Raw genomic sequence first — 21,148 nt, 5'->3', positions numbered from 1 at the left:
CTCTCTTGCTATGCTTGAGGGAAACCAAGGACCTCAGGGGTAAAATTCCAGGTTTAAGGTCACCTGGCTGTACCTGAATCTCATCTGTCTCAAAGTATGCTTCAGATACAACTTTACATTTGCAAACTTTCAAAGTCTTGAGATCCCACAATAGGCTCATCATCATATATGTAATGAAAGTGTAATCAAAATGTCCTGGCAATGTTTGAACTTTCATTCTGCACAGCTCTTTCTGTTTCATTGTGTTTTCAATTGATTCTCCTCTACTTATTTTATGAGCATACTTTTTTTAAAAAATGCCTTTTAAGTCCTGTGTTCACAAACTTTTTTTGTCCTTTGTCAACTTTATAATTTCCCATGTCTTCTTTTGCTCTGCTTCGGTTGTGAGGCACGTTAGCATATGAATCTGTATTAATTCTCTTTTGTGTTTTCTCCAGCATCCCAAAATACTTGAGCAAATGGAGACACTTTTCTTTCTCTTTCCTTCTCCTCTACTGAACAGCCTCTTTCACTGGATTAATTTAGCTAAGCTTTCCATCTGATGCTGTTTTGTTAATGTTAAATCACATTTCCTTAACATTTCACGGGAAACAGCAGCGCACTCTGGCATGCTGTTGGAATAAAGACATATCATGACACCAAATAATTATGTTATTTAGCAACTACTCTTGTCTGCCATCTCCTAATCTGTGTCACCATTCAGTCACCCAGAATCTGTGTTTATGTTGTGTGTCAGCCACTACAAAGCTGGTGCTTAAATTATTTGCATATATTAAATAAAGAGTCACATTTTGATACATTTTAAGGTCTGAATATCTAATGCTTGGTTTTTGCTTTGGAATTTAGGACAGTTGAACCTGGGACTTAACTTTGAAACATTTGACTGTTGGCACCGATTAATTACACATGAGGCATAAAATACAACTGCAGAAAATCAGGAATTAAAAAAAAATTAGACACTGGTAGCAGTGACGTTTTGACTTCCATATAAATTGAGAGGTGTTTGAGTGCATTTTAATCTCCAGGTAACACTTCTCAACAATCCTTTGTGAGTTAAACCCTTTCAGTTCGCTGTGTAATGACCCCCAAATTATGTTTGATTAATCCTTTCTAGGGAAGCATATCTTTAGTTATTTAATGTGTTTAAAATATATGTTCCCAATAAATATATAGTTTATTGGGAGTGGTGATAAAGGGGTAACATAACAGCACCCATGCATGCCTGTTTTCCTCTAGGGCACCAAGAGAAATGTGCCTTGTGGCAAAACATAGCAACGTTGAATTTATTAGTGCTGCCAATTAGTGATGCCACTCCATGTAGGTTTTCATTTTTTACTTTCCTTGCCTTAGCCACCTCCCATTGCACATATAAATTTAAACATGCTGCGCCTAACGTAACTCTGTTCCAGAGACCCAAGAAACACTATTATTTGTCTGGAGCTAGGACAGAGGCAAAGAAAATACTACAGATATAACTGCTGTATTTTCTGTGAGTCAGTTAAATAGTTAGGAATGCCCACCTCCCCCCAACAGAGTCCAAATCAACACAATAATTTTAAAAGATTTTAGGATGGCCTTTGTTAAAACTTCAGTTTCAAGATTGGAACTGCACAAAAGAATGATTAAGGTTTGCTGTATATACTCAAGTCTTATCCTTGGTTAGACTGATTTGAATGTATCTCTTCTTGTGCTACTTTATATGGAAGTCTGCAAACTAACAGAAAGTCAATTAGCCAAATAATGACTTTGCTTATACCTCTACCTAGCGTCCATTTATACACAGAGGTTATTTGTCTAAGTGGCTTTCTGTTGGTTTCCTGTATGTTCTCATAATATGAATAAATATACATGCAGACCTACAAAAAAAAAGGCTAAAGATTTCAGAGTAAATACAATCAAAAAGCGTATTTATTAAGTATTTATGAATTGTAGGTATTCTTAGAAAATACAAAGAAATAAAGAGTAACAGTTACCATGTTGGGGGCTTTCATTATCTTCCAGGCCAATGCCCAGCATTTTAAAAATATTTTTAAATGTAACTCTCAAAACAAACCAGTGTTGTTATTATTTCCATTATCCCCAGGTACAGGTAAATCTTACAAGGAAATCAAGCAAGTGCTTCCAATGTGCAACAGCCATAAAGGGAGAACCAGCACACAGACAAAGCAAGCCGACTTTAGAGTCCATTGTCTTAACAATCCCCGCAGTTACCTCAAAAAACTCAGCTTTACAGTCTATTTAGAGAATGAACACTTGTCTAAAAAGATAATTATAACAAAGGAGCTAAGGCAATACAATGAAGCAAAGACAGTCTTTTCAACAAATACTACTGGAACAATTGGATACCAACATGCAAAACAAATTTTTTTAATGAATCTAGACACAGACCTTACACCTTTCACAAAAATGAATTCAAAATGGATCATAGACCTAAACATAGAAACAAAGCTATAAAACTCCCAGAAGGTAAGGAGCTGGAGGAAAACTTAGATGGCCTTGGGTGTGGCCATGACTTTAAAAAATTTTTTTAATTTTTATTTATTAAAAACAATTTTTTAACGTTTATTCATTTTTTGATAGAGAGAGACAGAGCGTGAGTGGGGGAGCGGCAGAGAGAGAAGGAGACACAGAATCCAAAGCAGGCTCCAGGCTCTGAACTGACAGCACAGAGTCTGACGCGGGGCTCGAACTCACGGACCTTGAAAGCATGACCTGAGCTGAAGTCGAACGCTTAACCGACTGAGCCACCCAGGCGCCCCAAAATTTTTATTTATTTTTGAGAGAGAGACACAGTGTGTGTGGAAGAATCACAGAGAGAGCGAGAGGGAGACACGGAATCTGAAGCAGGCTCCAGGCTCTGAGCTGTCAGCACAGAGCCCCACCTGGGGCTCAAACTCACGGACTGTGAGATCATGACTTGAGCCAAAGTTGGACACTCAGAAGACTGAGCCACCCAGGCACCCCTGGCCATGACTTTTTAGATAAAACACCAGAGGCAGACTCCTGAAGAAAACATACAATAAGCTGGACTTAATTAAAATAATTTTAAAAAAACAACTGCACTGTGAAAGACAATATCAACAGAATGAGAAGTCAAGCCACAGACTAGGAAAAAATATCTGTAAGAGACACATCTGATAAAGAACTGTTATGTAAAATACACAAACAATGATTAAAATTCAGGGATAAGAAAACAATTATCATAAAAAAATGGGTCAAAGACCTGAACAGACACCTCCCCAAACGAGATATACAGATGGCAAACACACATTTGAAGATTCTCCACATCATATGTCATCAGGAACATGCATATTAAAATGAAATACTACTACAGGGCTATTGGAATGGCAGAATCTGGAATACAAACACTAAATGGTCAGGATGTAGAGCAGTAGGAACTCTTATTCATTGCTGATGGGAATTCAAAATGGTATAGCCGCTTTAGGAAACAGTTTGGAGGTTTCCCACAAAACTAAACATGTTCTTTCCATACAATGCACATATCATACCTGTTAACATTTACTCAAAGGACTTGAAACTTGTCTCCATACAAAACCCTGCACTCTATAATTTATAGTATCTTTATTCATAATTGCCAAAACTTGGAAGCAAACAAGATATTCTTCAGTAAGTAAATGAACAAATATACTGTGCCACATCCAGACACTGGAATATTAGTAAGTGCTAAAAAGAAATGAGCTATCAAGCCATGAAAAGATATGGAGGAATTTTAAATGCATATTACTAAGTGAAAGAAACCAATCTGAAAGGTTACATACTGGGTGATTGCAATTATGTGACATTTTGGAAAAGGCAAAACTTTGGAGACAGTGAAATATCAGATTGCCAGGGGTTAGGAGAGGGAAGAATGAATAGTTGGAGCACAGAAGATTGTTAAGACAGTGAAAATTCTTGGTGTGATAGTATAATGATGGATACCTGTCATTAAAATTTTTTCCAAACCCCAAGCATATACAACACTAAGGGTGAATCCTAAGGTAAACTCTGGCCCCTGGATGATTATGATGTGTCAGTGTGGATTCCTCACTTGTAACAACTGTACCACCAGTGGGAATGTTGATAATGGGAGGAGCTATGCATGTGCAGGGGTATATGGGATATCTGTACCCTTCTCTCAATTTTATTATGAACCTAAAATTCCTGTGATAAAAAAAAACAGAAGAAAAAAAAGAAGAAAGGGGAGGCTGGGTGGCTCAGTCACTTGAGCATCTGACTTCGGCGCAGGTCATGATTTCATGGTTCGTGAGTTTGAGCCCTGCATCGGGCTATGTGCTGACAGCTCAGAGCCTGGAGCCTGCTTTGGATTCCTTGTCTCCTTCTTCCTCTGGCCCTCCCCTGCTCGTGCTCAGTCTCTCTCTGTCTCTCTCTGTCTCTCTCAAAAGTAAATAAACATTAAAAATTAAAAAAAAAAGAAAATTCAAAATACAAGGCAGCATAATGATTCATATAATGATTCAATAGAAAAAGTGCTGACTCAGGATCAGAAGACTACATCCTGGCTATGTTTAAATTATTAAAAATTACTAATCTTTAATATTTTGAAAAAGAGGAAGAAAAGTGCTGCAGTTTGGTAGAGAAAGCTGCTTTCCCAGGTTCTCCGGGAAACAGAGCTAAGATTGAGGCAGTTAAAGACAGGCAGCAAAATGCAGGGTATTTTACTGCACTAGCCACTGACTCATTTTAAGAATACAGACACATAACTGGTAGTTTGGCATCAGTCAGCCACATAGAGTATCTCCAGGCAGAAACTACATGGGAAAAGTCTTTGGAAGGAAAGAAAAAGGGTTATCTGTTGGCTGCCATTTTGTGGGTGGGCTTGTGTTATCTGGACCTTTGACAACCAATGACACTAAGAGAACCTGAGAGAATGTCTGAAACAGTGGGAATCAAGAGTAGGTTTGGGAAGCTGGATGAGATTCAGCTAAGCAAATTGGAGTGCAAATCCTCACTCCAGGGTTTGAGGAAGAGCCTCTATCCAGGTTTTCATCTGGCAGTTCTGTGAAGGAGACACTCTTAAGAAATATTTGCAAATTATGAACATTTGTTTTCTCTCTGAGACTTATACAGCGCTTTCGTGAAAAGAATATTTGCGCTTTTTTCCTGAATGGCAGATAAACGAGAGACAAATAACATCTTCCATAAATTTTCTTGAATGTTCTGGTATACATTTCCTCTCGTTTAGAACTGACTCAATATTGTAAGTGTATTGTGCTTTACTGAGAATGATCTACATCATTTAGTAGAGAGGTAGATTTTTTCTGTCACCCATTCAATCATCTCTCGAGACAGCACTTCATTTTTATTCTATCTCATCTCTTTCTCTTTTTTGTTGTTTGTGTGGGTTTATCTCATTTTTCTTTCTTTTTTTCTTACTGCTCTGATGGTCATGGAAGGAATGATAAAATAGGGTTGCACTAATTCATTGATTAAATCTTTAAATTACCCTTGGCCAGAGGTGTAAGCTATTTCTTGTGTATAATTGCCATTAGAGCTATTTAAAGTTATTGACATAAAAAGATGGAAAGGAGAAACTTTATTCTGATTTAAATGAGCAAGCTTTGCTATTTACTTGTTTGTAGATCATGTCAGTCATTTTTTGTAGCTTGCTAAAATAAAGAATTTTTAAAAGATAGCTTATTAAATGACAGTGAAATTGGCATAGATATTATACCTTAACTATGATAATCAGGTGCTAAAATTATTAAAATGTAATATCAACATTTGATCTAAAATGGATTCCAGTGGGATATTTTACCTTAAACCTAAATTGTGTAGAGTTAGAATTTATACACACTTTCCTACTTCTTATCTAACTCATTTTAATCCAATCTATTTTACATTTTTGAGGTATCAGTAAAATTAGTCCGTCAATTAAAATTTCATGGTCTATGGTATTATCTTTAGACAGAACTGGAAGCAATACTCCAGTTAATTATTTAACTATAAAAATAGCAGTATTGCTCTAGTTTCAGCAATAAGAAATTATAATTGTGCCATGTCCTAATTTCTTTTAGTTCATGAAATTTAGCTACTGCTAGTATTCTCCACCCTCAAACTTTGTGATGGGTGATGGCTGATATCAAACAAACAAAATAAGAGCCTTCTTAATTTTTATTCATGTGAGATCTATGTATATAGATTTGTTTTCTGTATGTAGGGTAACCAAAGGTTGAATATACATTAGATCCACTGTAGTCATAACTACATGTGAATGTGAATCTCTATTATATTTAGGAAGTGTAGGATGAATAGGTCATCACATGCAACCCAGGAAAGCAAGGATAAAAACATTCTACATTAGTTTCTGTAGTTCCTTGTAATGACACAAGAGTTGACATACATGTTTCAGGTAAAAGAGTCCTATGACTTCACTTGATGGGTAATTCATCTTCCTGGTATTTCGTTCATAATAACTCATCAAGAAGAAGTCGAAGGATATGAAATCTGGCAAATGGGTTGAATATTACTTTTGTTTTCTGTTTATGCCACTAACATTCCTTGACAGTAGAAAGATTGAAATGTTGGATGTTCAGTCACTTTATATATAGTGTTCCTTCAACTTATCCATTAACCTTGAAATGTTTACCTATGTTGGTGGCGCAGTTTTCCACATTTTCCATTTTCTCATGCCACTATAAAAATCTACCAATGTCACCTGACTGTCAGATACAGCTTGTAGTTCTGAATTTCTAACTTTTTAATGCACAGAATGCAATTAAAGGATTAGTGTGGTACATTACAAATGCCAACTATTAATTTTTCAAATGTTGAATAGTGATGATACATCTACACATGTAAATGTCTTTAAATTCTAATTTTCACAGAACATTTTAAATGCAAATGCCTTAGTTTGTGATTTAATCATCTGAATAGAGTACTAAGCTTTGGTAATATAGGGAAAGTTTTTCTTTTTTTCTTTCTTTTTTATTCTTTCTTTAATGTTTATTTATTTTTGTGGGGGGGAGGGAAGAGAGAGAGAGACAGAGCCTGAGTGGGGAGGAGCAGAGCTAGAGAGGGAGACAGAATCTGAAGCAGGCTTCAGGTCCAAGATGTCAGCACAGAGCTGGACGCGGGGCTTGAACTCACAGACAGCGAGATCCTGACCTGAGGTGAAGTTGGAGGCTTAACCAACTGAGCCATATAGGTGCCCCTAGGGAAAGTTTTTCTATTTGATTGTGTGAACAGTTTAAATATTCTAATTAAGTGAATATTTAAGGATAGAGACTTGGGAGGGGGAGGAAGGGTGTTTATTGCTAAACTGTGAATTGATTATATTGGAAGTGTTAAGGAGGAAATATACATACAGTGTAAGTTGAGTATCAGAACATAATGCCAAATCCAACACAATCAGGGACTGATAACCATGTGTTAGTGAAAACCTCAAAATGTGCTGCTGAATCCAGTCAGACAAAAGGATTTTAAGACATCAGGCATGAGTAAGAGTCAAAATGAGAATCAAAAATCCTAGGGGCACCTGGATGGCTCAGTTGGTTAAACATTTGCCTCTTGATTTTGGCTCAGGTCATGATCTCATGGTTTGTGAGATCAAACCCTGCATGAGGCTCTGCTCTGACAGCATGGAGCCTGCTGGGGATTCTCTCTCTCCCTCTCACTCTCTGCTCTGCTCCTACCAACACAGGCATGTGCTCTCTCTCTCTCTCTTTCTTGCACTATATACAAATATTTAAAGACAAATTCCTAGTCTGAGTTGTGCAGTAGAGCAAAGGCAAAAGACTAGTATCGATGAAGAGTAAGCATGAGATTAATAGCTACCATTTAATTAATTCAATTATCATAGCAACCCTATTTTCCATCCCAAAATAAAAATGAGAACATCGTGGATCAGAAAGAGTAGTTTGACAATTACACAGACAGGAGGTTGCGTGAATTCAGCGAAGCCTCTTAGGCAGTGAAACTTAATGCTGGGAACAGTCTTTCTGGCATTAGGCTCCTTTCAAAACGCCTGGCATACACCTCTCGAGTCTCTTTGTTCAAAGTGAAGTGTGACAAAAAACAATGTTGTCAGTGTTCATGGAGTTACAAAAGTGCCTATATTCTTTGGAACAATGAGAAACTGGTTCATTAAAAACCTACCTATTGCCTGCTAACTAGCAGTCAGGCATAGTGCTAGCATTTCCAATAGTTTCCATCACTTACTCCTCACAACTCTGACACAGATAATACTAATATCCCCAAGGTACAGGTGAGAAGCTGAGGACTTGGCATGTTGAGTAACTTGGCCATTTGTTACAAATGTTAAATCTTAGGGCCCAGATTCAGTAACAGCAGTTTGACGCTAAACTTCATGTTTGCTAATAACTTTGCTAATAATACCCTACTGCATAGGATGGCATAGAAAAGAAGAAAGAGAATTCTTAGTATTAGTATTGCCATCATTATTATCTCATGTTTATGTTTAACACTCTCCCAATGTGGGAGATATCAAACTTGCCTTTAAGATTTCACAAAAATTTAGAACCCTGAGAAAATATGCATATGGACCCTGAAGGTGAGATTAACAGTCTCCAATATTAAAAAAAAAAAAAAAAGAATCTCCAATGTTAAAGATCATTCTATGCAAAGATATGTACATATATAAAATATGTAAACTGCTCAGGTTTGTGATCTTAGGAACTATACTACCAGTAAACTATGCTTTAGAAACTTGAAGTGAAAAAGCACCTGCTCAGGTAGTTGCTTCCTGTTCTAAAGAAAAAGAGAGATCGGAATCTTGGCCCTACAATACGTAGTGGGTAATTTCAGCAAATTACTGCTACTTTCCGTGTCTAAGTTTCCCCATCAGGAAACTTGGGGATGGTAACAATTGTGAGTCCCGTCTGACCTAAAGATTCAGCGATTTGGTATTTATTATACAATTGGTACAGGACCTGTGCAGAGTCAATTTGTAAATATAGTTCATAACCTCCTTCAATTTTGACCACTGTGTTTAATCATAGAGATGTGTATCCTTGCTAATTAACACCCTAGTTCTCTATTTCTATTGTTAACATCTAACATTGAGTCTTGAACTCAATAGATATTAGTATTTGCTGAATACATTTGGAAGGAATAAAGTCTTAGCATTGCTCCATTTCTATTTGTATATTTAAATTGGTATTAGAGTTTCTTTGTTATTTCCCTTTATCTATTTCACCCACCCCCACTTGCCTCCCCTCTGGCAACCACCAGTTTGTTCTCTGTATTTAAGACTTTTTTTTGTCTCTTTCTTTCTTTGTTTCACTTCTTAGATTCCACATATGAGTGAAATCATGTGGTATTTGTCTTACACTATATATTTCACTTAGTATTGTATCCTGAAGGTCCAGCCCTATTGTTGCAAATGGCGAGATCTCATTCTTTTTTTTCTGGCTGAGTAATATTCCGTTGAGTAATACATACCACACATTATTTATCCATTCTTCTATGGATGGATACTTGGGTTGCTTCCCTATCTTGGCTATCAGAAGTAATGCTGTGGGGTGCCTGGGTGACTTGGTTAAGTGTCTGACTTTGGCTCAGGTCATAATCTCATGGTTCACAAGTTCGAGCCTTGTGTTGGGCTCTGTGCTGACAGCTCAGAGCCTGGAGTCTGTTTCAGATCCTGTGTCTCCCTCACTCTCTGCCCCTCCCCTGCTCTTACCCTGTCTCTCTCTCTTTCTCTCAACACACACACACACACACACACACACATACATTTTTTAAAAAAAGAAGTGATGCTGGAATAAATATAAGTGTGCATATATCCGTTTGAATTTGTGCTTTTTTTTCCTTTGGGTAAATACCTAGTAGAAGAATTACTGGGTCATATGATAATTATATTTTTAATTTCTTGAAGAACTTCCATATGGTTTTCCAAAGTGGCTGTACCAGTCTGCATTCCCAGTAACAGTGCGAAGGTTTCTTTTTCTCCACATCCTTACCAACACTTGTTATTTCCCACCCTTGTTATTTCTTGTCTTTTTGATGTTAGCCATTAGGAACAGGTGTGAGGTGATATCTCATTGTGGTTTTGATTTACATTTCCCTGATGATTAGTGATGTTGAGCATCTTGTCATGTTTCTGTTGCCTCCTGTGTATCTTCTTTGGAAAAATGTTTATTCTGGTCCTCTGTTCATTTTTAAATTGGATTATCTTTTTGTGGGAGGTGTTGAGTTGTATAACGTCTTTATGTATGTTGGGTATTCACCACTTATTGGATTATATTTTTTGCACATATCTTCTGCCATTCAGTAAGTTGATTTGTCATTTTGTTGGTGGTTTCCTTTGCTGTGCAAAAGCTTTTTATTTTGGTCTAGTCAGTAGTCTAACTTTGCTTTTGTGTCCTTTTCCAGAGGAGACATATCTAAAAGAATATTTCTACGGCTGATATTTTCTTCTAGGAGTTTCATGGTTTTAGGTCTCACATTTAAGTCTTTAGTCCATTTTGAGTTTATTTTTGTGTATGGTGTAAGGAAGTGGTCTAGTTTCATTCTTTTGCATGTAGCCATCCAGTTTTCCCAGCACCATTTGTTGGAGAGACTGTCTTTTTCTCATTGCATATTCTTGGTTCTGTTGTCATGGATTAATTGAGCATATAATCGTGGGTTTGTTTCTGGACTCTCTATTCTGTTTGTAAATTACTAATGAATTTTCAGAAGCTGTACCACATTAAATGATGCTCACATATTTTCAGTTATGCTTTTATTGTCTATTAGCAGTATAATTTCTACAGTAAGTCCTAATATGAATATAAATAAATATATTATATAGTAAATCAATTTATTGCCTTATGCTTCCTTCTCTATAACTATATTCTCTTGGCTAATTATGCGAAAAATCTTTATTTTTATTACTAGAATATTTTATCACTTTTTTGATACTTAAGCTTACCTTACTTGTGGCTGTGTTTTGTTTTAAACACTAGAGATGCTTATATGAAATCAAGGTAGAATATTTTAATGTATTTTATTAATATGTCTTTTCCAACCCTCCAGATACCATTTTAAACTATCTTCCAGAATATTCTAAAAGCAGAATAGAAAAATTCAAACTTTATCTTTCTCTATGAATATTACCAAAACCATGAATTAAAATGTTACAGTTAATTTTTATGGGTGCATTCTTCCTTATCTGAAAATGTCAACTGTTTAGTACAGTTTGATCTTAGTTGGGTCTTTCTTTCTTTCTCTCTTTTAATCATTTCTGGTAAGCCATATTTTAATATGTAGTAGAGCTGGAAATTCTCACTTTTCTTTACTATTTTTGGTTCAGTTATTCTGCATACAATTAGGGCTCTGATTATGTGGGTTGATTCCATCTATATTATCATAGATTAAGTTTTCTTACTGTATTTTAACTTCTCATTGTTTGAAAAAATTAAATAAGTTGAAATACTCATACTATTTATTGTGTTATACGATTTCCAGTTATAGTTAAATCTCTGTCTTTTTATATCTTAGATTTCTACTGAATGATTTTTTAATCATCTGTTTTTAATAAGTGATAAATCAGTGCGGTTACTAGTTTGGTTACTTTTATAAAATATCTAGATTTAACTTTTTTTATTTTTATACAGTTTTGCATATTGCTCTTATAAACAAAGTATGGTTTCTTAGAAATAAAGATAACCTTTACAGACTAAAGTTTAACTTATAATTGATTGATCACTGCTTCTCAAACGTTATTATGGACCGATCAGTGAATATCTTGTTAAAATGCAAGGTTTGATTCAGGAGGTCTGGGATGAGACCAAATTTGAGAAGCAAACACAATATGACTCTTCTAAGGGCATCTAATGATGACTCAACAGGAATTTCTTGAACGTCATAATTAACAAGCAGAATGAGAAAAAAAAAAAAAAACGTGGAGAATTTGTTTACTGCAAATTACTATGGATGCTTCTGAATAGAGGATGTGTGCTACAGATAATTAGATATAACTTTCAATTCGTTCTCTAATACTTAAGAGCTATTTAATTTGGGGCAGATAGTAATTTTTCCTAGTCTTCATTCTTATTCTTTCAAACAGTCTAGGCTGTTGAGAGATATTGGTTCACTGATTAAGATTTCACAGAAACTTGGTTAAGCCTCCAGCTTGGCTCAGGTCATGATCTCATGGTTTGTGAAGTCAAGCCCTGAGTCGGGCTCTGTGCTGACAGCTCAGAGCCTGGAGCCTGCTTCAGATTTTGTGTCTCCCTTTCTCTCTGGTCCACCCCTACTCGCACTCTTTCTCTATCTCTCTCTCTCAAAAATAAATACACATTAAAATAATATTAATAAAAAAGATTTCAATAAAAATAATCAATTTCAATGATGACAATTTCAATTCAATTTAACAAACATTATTGAACATTTACCATGAGCCTGAAAAGGGTAGTGGACTCAGGGCAATATTAAACCACTTTTTATATGAATTGTCCTTTTCTGAAAGCTATGTGAAAAATTATATGACATATAAACATTGGCATTTCTAGCTTGGAAATTTGGATGATGGCATTTAGATATCAGCATATATATATTTTATATCACCTAAATTGTTTTATTGGCCAAAATTTAACATTGCTATGTTGTTGAAAAATCCTAGTTTTTCCTAAATACTAGAAGTAAGTGATGTACTCAAATGCTTTTCACACTGACCTCTCCTAATTAAATCAGACACAGAATTATATTTGGCCAGGAGTTTGCTGCATAGTAGAATAGATTTACCACTGTGTCATTAATGGTATGATTCCATTGTTAGTGTAAACTGTGATCAAGAAATCTAGACATTTCAGAAAATAAATGAGATATCAAATGTCTGCTGTTGGGAAGCACTCCAAGATAATGACTTAAACAAAAATCTGATTATATGCCGTGGAACATTCTAAACCCAGAAGCGGCCCCTGCTACCCACTTGATGGCAGAATGTGGAACACATCACTAATAATAAACCTGACATCAGAACCTGGCTTCCTAAAAATTGTAGTTGGCTGATATTCTCTAGGTTTCAAAGTGGACAGTTAATTATATTAGCTACATTTTGTGTGATACACATATTAGACACAATGATAGGTTTGCAATTAAACAAATACTGTTCGGTATTTTTTATAGATACAGCATGCTTGCCAATGGTCATGTCTGTATTTCTTTTAAAATTATTGTTGTTACAAATTAGCCTTCATCACTTATTTTTGTACAACTGTGGCTACCTACTAATGTTTTAAGAGCTATTTTTTAAGTTGTTTAAATTTAAGACATAAAATTGTTCACATGCTTTAATTTTTCTCAGTTTTTTTCTGCTTATTAAAATATTTGATGGTGATTCTGTCAAGAGACCAATCTTGGGGTTTCCCTGATTACAACAGTGGTCTGATATTTGCTTTTGATTATTTCTGAGTTTCAGAGAAAACTTAAGAATCATTTTATGAAAGATTAGAGCTTCTTAAACTGCTGTCCCTTCATAATGTACTGTATGATGCCATGTGTTTTAGGACCATTTAGTTCAGTCTGATTCATGAAGACTTCATTATTTTTATGCTCTTACCTTTTTCTATACGACAGCTGCATAACAGGGTAAGCCTGTGCCCTTTGGCTTTGGAACCATGTCGATGGTTCCTCCAACTCGCTAGTTGTGGCAAACACTGTCATTGAGAACTCCATTGTTTGGTGACTGAAAGTGCCAAACAAGAACTGGTTTATGAAGCCACAACTAAACAATATGAAAATTAGCTTGCATTTCTCTAACATCAGGTTCAATTTTCACCAGGGAGGTGACTTCTCAAAATGTTCACTGAATTTGTTATTAATCAAGCAAAAGGGCATTGTAGTATCAAGTATCCATTTTATTTTTAATAGGCATCAAAATCAACAGTGATAATTCAAGTGATAGTATAATTAACAACACTGTGTCAGACTAAAAGCAAATGTCATTTATTCTACTTTGGAGATTCAGAGATGCTCACAGTCAAGAATAGAATAAAGGAAAGGAATATGTCCGTGGTTTTACTAATGTTTTAAAATGAAAGTAAACGCTTAAGACTTAGTTTTAAGTGCCTTACTTCTGTTAATTTTGCATTTTATTTTTAGAGTGTTTCTCTCAGAGGATGGCAGCCTCAAGATATATAATGTTACCAGGTCAGATGCCGGATCATACACTTGCACAGCTACAAATCAGTTTGGCATCGCAAAGAACACTGGCAGCCTAGTCGTAAAAGGTATTTTATTATCTTCATTTGTGCTTGATGAACATTGGAGATATGTATGCATATCACAGTCTCTATCATAGTGTCAAACCTGAATCATAGTGTATATGTAAAATATTTGATTTCACAATTTATTTAAGAGTTGTGTTCTCATATTCATTAATAGTATGTTTACGTTGCCAGTGAGATACGTGGTAGATGTGAATACTTTGGCAGTTGAAATGCTGTCAGTGAGTAATTAAACAGAATTAACAACTGCACCTAAAACATTTGAATTTTCATAAATGCCTTATTGTAGGAAGCTATGGACATTTTGATAAAGTCAGTTGATAATATTTTTCTTGGTTCACTTTCCTTCAGAAGCTCTCATTTTACGTGGAATTTTTACCTGGATATATGATTGCCAAGTACATAACCAGTTCATTTATTTATATAACTCTAGGTGCAGAGCTGGTGAAATGCAGACTCTCTTGCATACACTTTATAAGTAGTTTGTTTCAAAGAGAATGAAATTAAAATATCTGTGTCTGTAAAAGTCATTATTATATTCCCAACACAGTTAACATATAAGCTCACTTAATTTGTGATGAGAAAACTGCATTCTCCATTCTTCAGACTTTGAAGCCACTGTCAATCCAAATGTACCTCCATATATCACCGAGGGACATAATTAGTATTCAAGTATCTATTCCCCATCTTTGCCACTTTACTTTGTTGAATCTCAGTTCATAAAACTCGTATGTTTACTGGAAGCTATGTCACTTTTATCATTTCCTTGCCTCCTGGATGATTAAAATGACTGTCTTGAGAAAGTAGTTTGAGCAGCTAATTAAGCCCAAATAATTACATTCAGCAGTTGGTGCTCTGTCATCATTTCTATTAAAAATAAATATATTAAATTAAAAGTAGTTAGCTACTACACTTCAACTATCCCTTAAAATGTCTCAAGGAAAAAAAAATACCTACCTTTATCCCTGGAAGATATTTCTGCCAACATTGTCTTAAGCATATTACATTATACTTCCTGACAATTGTCTGAAACACTCAGGGGAAATGTGATTGATATAACTTGTGTCAAAATCTAACCACTGTCACACGTTTTTAAAAACTTGACTTCCTTAAGATTGTATTGTCATCAGGTTTTTAAGACAGAGATGGACTTAACATTTCAAGGACTATGCTATCGCTCTATCTAATGATAGGATATCTCTCCAGGAAATATTTGGTAATAATAATTTACTGAAATGTATAAATGCTTTATGTTTAAAGAAATGATATGTCCATTAAGGGAAAAAAGAGGAGATTCATTACCCTGTTCCAAATTAAGAAGTTGTACATGGTATATATTCATTTTATCACAGTAGAAGGTTAAGGTATGGTAGAGGGCAACATCATAGTTAATTTTCCCAAATATGGAGAAATCCAGAGGGAATTCAGATGTAAAATGTAAATGATACAGGATATGAGCAGTAGAAATGTAGTTTCTCAGTGAAAGTTTCCGTAGAACACTGGTGATCCATGAGGTAGACCGATGGTTTTGCTTCTACAATACAGTGATCGAGAACCCTTCATCTCAGAGAATAAGGGGTGGGGGGGAGGGAAGCTAATGGATATATTGGACTGAATGAATAGTTTCTCTTCATCACATTTCAAACATTTGGCATCATGACGCTGTCCTTGAGTGCTGAGTGGGAGAACAGTAAAAGGAGCGGACTCAGGTAAATTTGAGGAACTCTGGAGCATCTGAACTGTGCTTACTTCTCAAGGGAGCATTTGGGTATTTCACATATGTAACAGCCATGTTTTTTGCTAGATAGGTTCCAAGTTCTTAGGATACAAACAATTTCGTCTGTAATTTGGAACAGTCCATTAAATACACCATAATCCCCAAGTATTCCACTCTCTGTACAAGGGAGAAATTAAATAAGGTTGCTCAGTTTAAAACAAAACAAAACACAAAAACTTTACTTAGTTTTGTTTGTTTCTAGTGTTCTTTTGCTGGGTCTCTTGGAACAAAAATGATCCTAGTCTGCATTCCTGGTCACCTTAATTTTTTTGCATTCTTCCTTCCTCTGTAGCATTTTTCATTTTCTTACATACTCTATAATTCACTTATTTGTTATGTCTGTGGTCCTCTCTCTATCTTTCCTTCCTTTAGAAAGAAGCATAAAGAAGGCAGGAATGTCCTGAGAACTGTATGTGTTCAATAGATAATTATCTATTAAGTGAAATGATTTTATCTTACACTCTTTCATTCTTAGATAATTTCCATTCTGACTCCCTTGCTCTAAAATATGAAAACTTTCTGTTTTTTAGGGGTAAAGCTTAGGATACTTTGCAATAAAGAGCATCAGAGGGTAATAATGAACTTCTAAGTGCTTTCACTTTCCCTATTTTAGGGTTTGTAGTCATGTATTTCTAATACATAGAGAAGTCCTTGCTCTTCACTGGGGAGCAAGTGTGGGGCTATGTGAAAATCCTACGACTTCATGGAGAGAACTCACTATTCCAGTATTTTCAGCACAAAGAAGAGAATCATCTACATATGCAAAAAACATATATCAACATGCATGAATATCAAGTAATGTTCACTCATTTGTATCTAATAATGAGAAGGAAATTGTGTTTGTTATTTTTAACCTTCATGAAATACCCACATTATGTTTGAATCTATTTGCTTTCTTGCCATGGACAAGAACCACACACAAAGAAACACGTACATACATAGTAACACAAATACATACATCTAAAAGTAACTACATAAACACAAAATGTATACAGTACAAATAAAAGCATCTTTAGAAATTTTTATTTTTTTATTGATCTGTATGGTATAATTTTTATTACACTATGGGATTGCTATGTAAATACAGGTCTAAGATAAGTCTGTCATTAGCATATCCTCTCATTCTCTTTCAAGTGGGAATGTTCAAGTTATTACTGACAAAAAATTATTATTTTACAACCTATAAATTTGAAGCTTTAATCTGAGAAAGAACGGTAGTATTACGCATTGATTCAACCATTTTCTTGACTATTGAGGGTAGTCATCTGATTGTTTAAGATGATTTCAGATTTGTGTGTATGTGTGTGTTTGTATTTTCTAGTCTGTAATGTTCATCTGATTGTCATTACAGAGTCAAATATAATTTTATTTCTCACACCAAAATCAGCATATAGTGACCTTCCTGGTAATAGGGTGGTAAGGAGCAAATGAGAAATTTCAGCAAAGCTGATAAAACAATCATCTCTCTTTGAATTTACTTATCAGCCTCAGTCATGCAAGAAATGTTGTTGTTAGATAACATGTAAAAAGATAATAGTTACAAGAGTAAGATATTTTCCAGCCTAGTTTTTTAGCTGATATGGCTTATCTGTGTTAAGAGGATTCTGAAGTTATCTGCACTGTATGTCAGAGATTTCTCTTTCACTCATGCAGCAGGATAAAGCAATTTTCCATTCAAACATTGGGAGTGTAATTAGCAGCAGCCTCACCAGAGCCTCAGAAGTTGCCCAGTGTAATCTGAGGACATGTTCCATAGGCACAAACAGGAAATCAAAAAGAGAGAGAGAGAGTTTAAGTGCTTTCGTTTTGGAGGAGTTGGATTAAAATGACAGTGTATACATACACTAAGAGGTATATGAAGATCACATAAAACAGGAAATTATTTGATCTGGCATTTGAAAAATTATTAAAAAGCAGGGTAACAGCAGGCTATAAAAATGATCTTGTTTGCAGGCAACATTTGTTTTTGTTTCCCCACTGGAGAAGTTTTGGATGTTCAATTATAGGCCTCATTGCTTTAGCATTATTTTCAACTGAAATGTCGGAACTTGGAAAAGCATATCTAATGTGCAAATTAAGTTTATTGCTGCTCATTTAGTTGTTTATTCTTTGTGATAGAAGTCTTTATTATACCAGCATAGAGAATGGCCTATCCATTTTCTCCAGCGGAATGATGGTATGCACCATTATGGTTCTACATTTACTAAGAGAAATACCAAGATCGGTAGATAATTGGAGGCTTTGTGGCTTTAAAAGGTAGTTTAAAGGATTTCAGGTGTTGAGCCCAGCTTTATTGAGAAGCTCAGCTTTATTGAGTAAACCAAAAGTACAATTTCACCGAAATGACAAGAGACGCTGGAATATCTGTCATATTTTAGTGGCTAAAAGCACCACTGCAGAGAAGTCTCCCAGTACTGCTAATATTTTCTTCAGAATGTTTAAAAATGATTAGTGGAAGCATTTTTCAGGTTAAAAGAATAGTGAATTTGTACACTGGCTAGGAATTTTCTTTCCCCCACCAATATTGAAAATACTTCTGAGTGAATTCTTGACACTTGAATTCCATAATCTGTGCAAGTAGAAATGCAAACAAACAACCCCCGCCCAAAAAAAACCATCTGTTTAGCAAATACAATATCGGTGTTATTTTAGTCTTTGTAACAGTTCACTCCACAGTCTTGTAAAAATGTAGTACATATCATCAGATAAAATAGTAAGCTGCTATTTTTCAAAATATATATTGTATAATATATAATGTGAAGGACAGATATTAATGAATTACAGGTTTGTTCCTTTGGTTTGTTTTTACTCTTCAAGATATTTTCCCCTGAACAAATTGAATCAAAACTGGTTAATGTTTTGTTTTGTTTTGTTTATTCTTAATAAAAATAAGGAGCAGATAGCTAGTCTTTTAAGCAAAGTGAAGGAAACCAGACAGATGAGTATAGACCACTCCTCAAGGAATTGAAAAGCACAGACTTTGGAATTAGATAAACTAGCTTTATTACTAACTAGCTTTATTACTGACATCTTGAAGACTTTGTTTTTATAGTTATTGGTGTTGTATTCTTTATTCCACTTTTTATTAGCCACCATTTATCAAATATATACTGTGTTCCCGGCACTGTGATAGGTGCTTTATGAACATCATCTCAGTGATCCCTCAGAACACTGGGAAGCCAATAATTATTATCTCTTTTACACAAGGGGAGACTGAAGCATAGATTACTAAAACTACTTGACCATGACCCCTGTCTTAGTAAGTGGCAGAACTTTTTTCCTTCTTCTGTTTTATCTTCCAGTAACTTTATGTAATAATAACTACCTGAGACACATGCAGTTTCACATGGCATTGTTTAGAGTGCCCCAAAAAGGAAAATAGAGTAACCAGCAAAGATTAGTCCTTTCCCTAAATACTTCAGCTCTCACTTGTTAGAGTTCGGTATCTATATGCTCTTATCCATTGGAGATGAACTTTACATAGAATGAAATATGCAAATCATAAGTGTGTTTGCTGAATTTTGGCAAATGAATAATCAGTGTATCCCAAACTCTACTAAATATAGAACATTAACATCACCCTATAGAACTTTCCCTTATGCCCCATCTTAATCCTTTAATTCCCGCTCCCACCCTACTTGTAGAAGCAACCATTGTTAGGATTCTTTTCTGCCACTGACTTCACACAGATGCCACCATACAATATATATATGCTTTGGCGTCTGGCTTCCTTCACTTGTCTTAAACCACTAGGTATCTGCTTTCTGATTTTATTAAAAATGAACAACACAGGGGTGCCTGGGTGACTCAGTCAGCTGAGCATCTGACTGTTGGCTTTATCTCAGGTCATGATCCCAGGGTCCTGGGATCAAGCCCCATATGGGGCTCCATGCTGAACAGGGAGCCTGCTTAAAATTCTCTGTCTCCGCTCATGTGCACTTTCTCTCTCTCTCAAAAGTATATCTATATCTATCCATCTACATATATATATTTATATAGATGGATATAGATATATACATACGTACATACATAAAAGAACAAAACTTTTACCAAGAGTAGGTGTAGTCTGTGCAATAGAAAAATATCTTGAACTGTAAGTATTTTTGTCTTCAATCTCCTTTCCCAACGTGTACACATGTGTGTCCTGAGTATTTGGTTAGGAAGTAGAAGTTCTTTGGTATGTCCTTGATTCCGGCCTGATGCTAAAAGAAACTATTATACTTCTCTGTTGCTCAAGCCATCTCTTTCTAAAGTGGAACAGTGGTCACTTATGTTCTGGTGCCATTTTTTAGGAATAATGTGCTTCATTAGGATGGAAAAGACCCTCAGGTGCAAGTTCTGTCTTCAGTGTCTGGATCCTGAATACTCAAGGAAGCAGTTGGCAGATTCTTTCTAGCCTAAGTGAGGGATGGTGCTGGAGGAGGGTCGTGGTGAAAGGGAAAAAAGTAGTCAGATGAATACAATTCACCCTGATTCGCATCTTCTAGCTTTTATTGTCTCATTTTGCCTCCCCCACCTCAAGATAAATGGCCAGAAGAAAACATCCCCTTGCTACTAGATTCTGTCGCCAAACAAAATAAAATTTCCTAATTCCGTTTCCTATAAAACTACAGCGTTCTTCCACCTAATGTTTTATTACAGCCTAGCACAGAGTTACAGTTGGAGGACTGAGTGAATGTTATCTATTTATAAGAAATATAAATGTGATGCCAAAAATAGTCATTGCCTATTACATAGTAACAGCCTCGAAACTGAGTAGTTGGTGTATCTAATTCATTAAGCATACTCTACTGTGCATGTTCTTTTTAAATAGATGTCAGACTCTGTTCTGATTACTTGTTGATATAAAAGATCTGTGTTTACATTTTACATTATTACTTGCTAGGGAATTTTTCAGTGTTACCTTGCATGATATTTAGACATGTTTTCTCGTTGAGACAACTCGATTTTAGACATTTACTTTCTCTGGACTGTTCTTTCTTTTCTTCTGGGATTTTGGAAGGGTTTTCATATTTGTTCTACATCATTTAAATATTGAGGTGAAAGATAAATGGGTGATAGTACCTGCAGGTAAACTGGAATATACTGACCACGGTTACTTTACACATTGAAATTAAGCTATTACACTGCCTATGGTAGAATATACCAAGTGCTGTGTGTCTTTTTTAATCTGTGAAAAATT

The 21,148-nt window shown here is 35.4% G+C and overlaps 1 protein-coding gene across 1 annotated transcript in view; it reads left to right on the top strand.

The window, feature by feature from the left end:
• Nucleotides 1-21,148, top strand: part of LOC106969531 (contactin-6) — a 280,443-nt gene that overhangs the window by 218,846 nt on the left and 40,449 nt on the right. The window contains 1 exon segment of the mRNA XM_053219040.1: nt 14,065-14,192. Within this exon segment, the coding sequence (XP_053075015.1) occupies nt 14,065-14,192 (128 nt within the window).

Source organism: Acinonyx jubatus, chromosome A2, assembly GCF_027475565.1.
Source record: "Acinonyx jubatus isolate Ajub_Pintada_27869175 chromosome A2, VMU_Ajub_asm_v1.0, whole genome shotgun sequence".
NCBI classification, from domain to species: domain Eukaryota; kingdom Metazoa; phylum Chordata; class Mammalia; order Carnivora; family Felidae; genus Acinonyx; species Acinonyx jubatus.
Note: the sequence above shows the minus strand (reverse complement) of the source record. Positions and strands in the feature narration are given on the sequence as shown.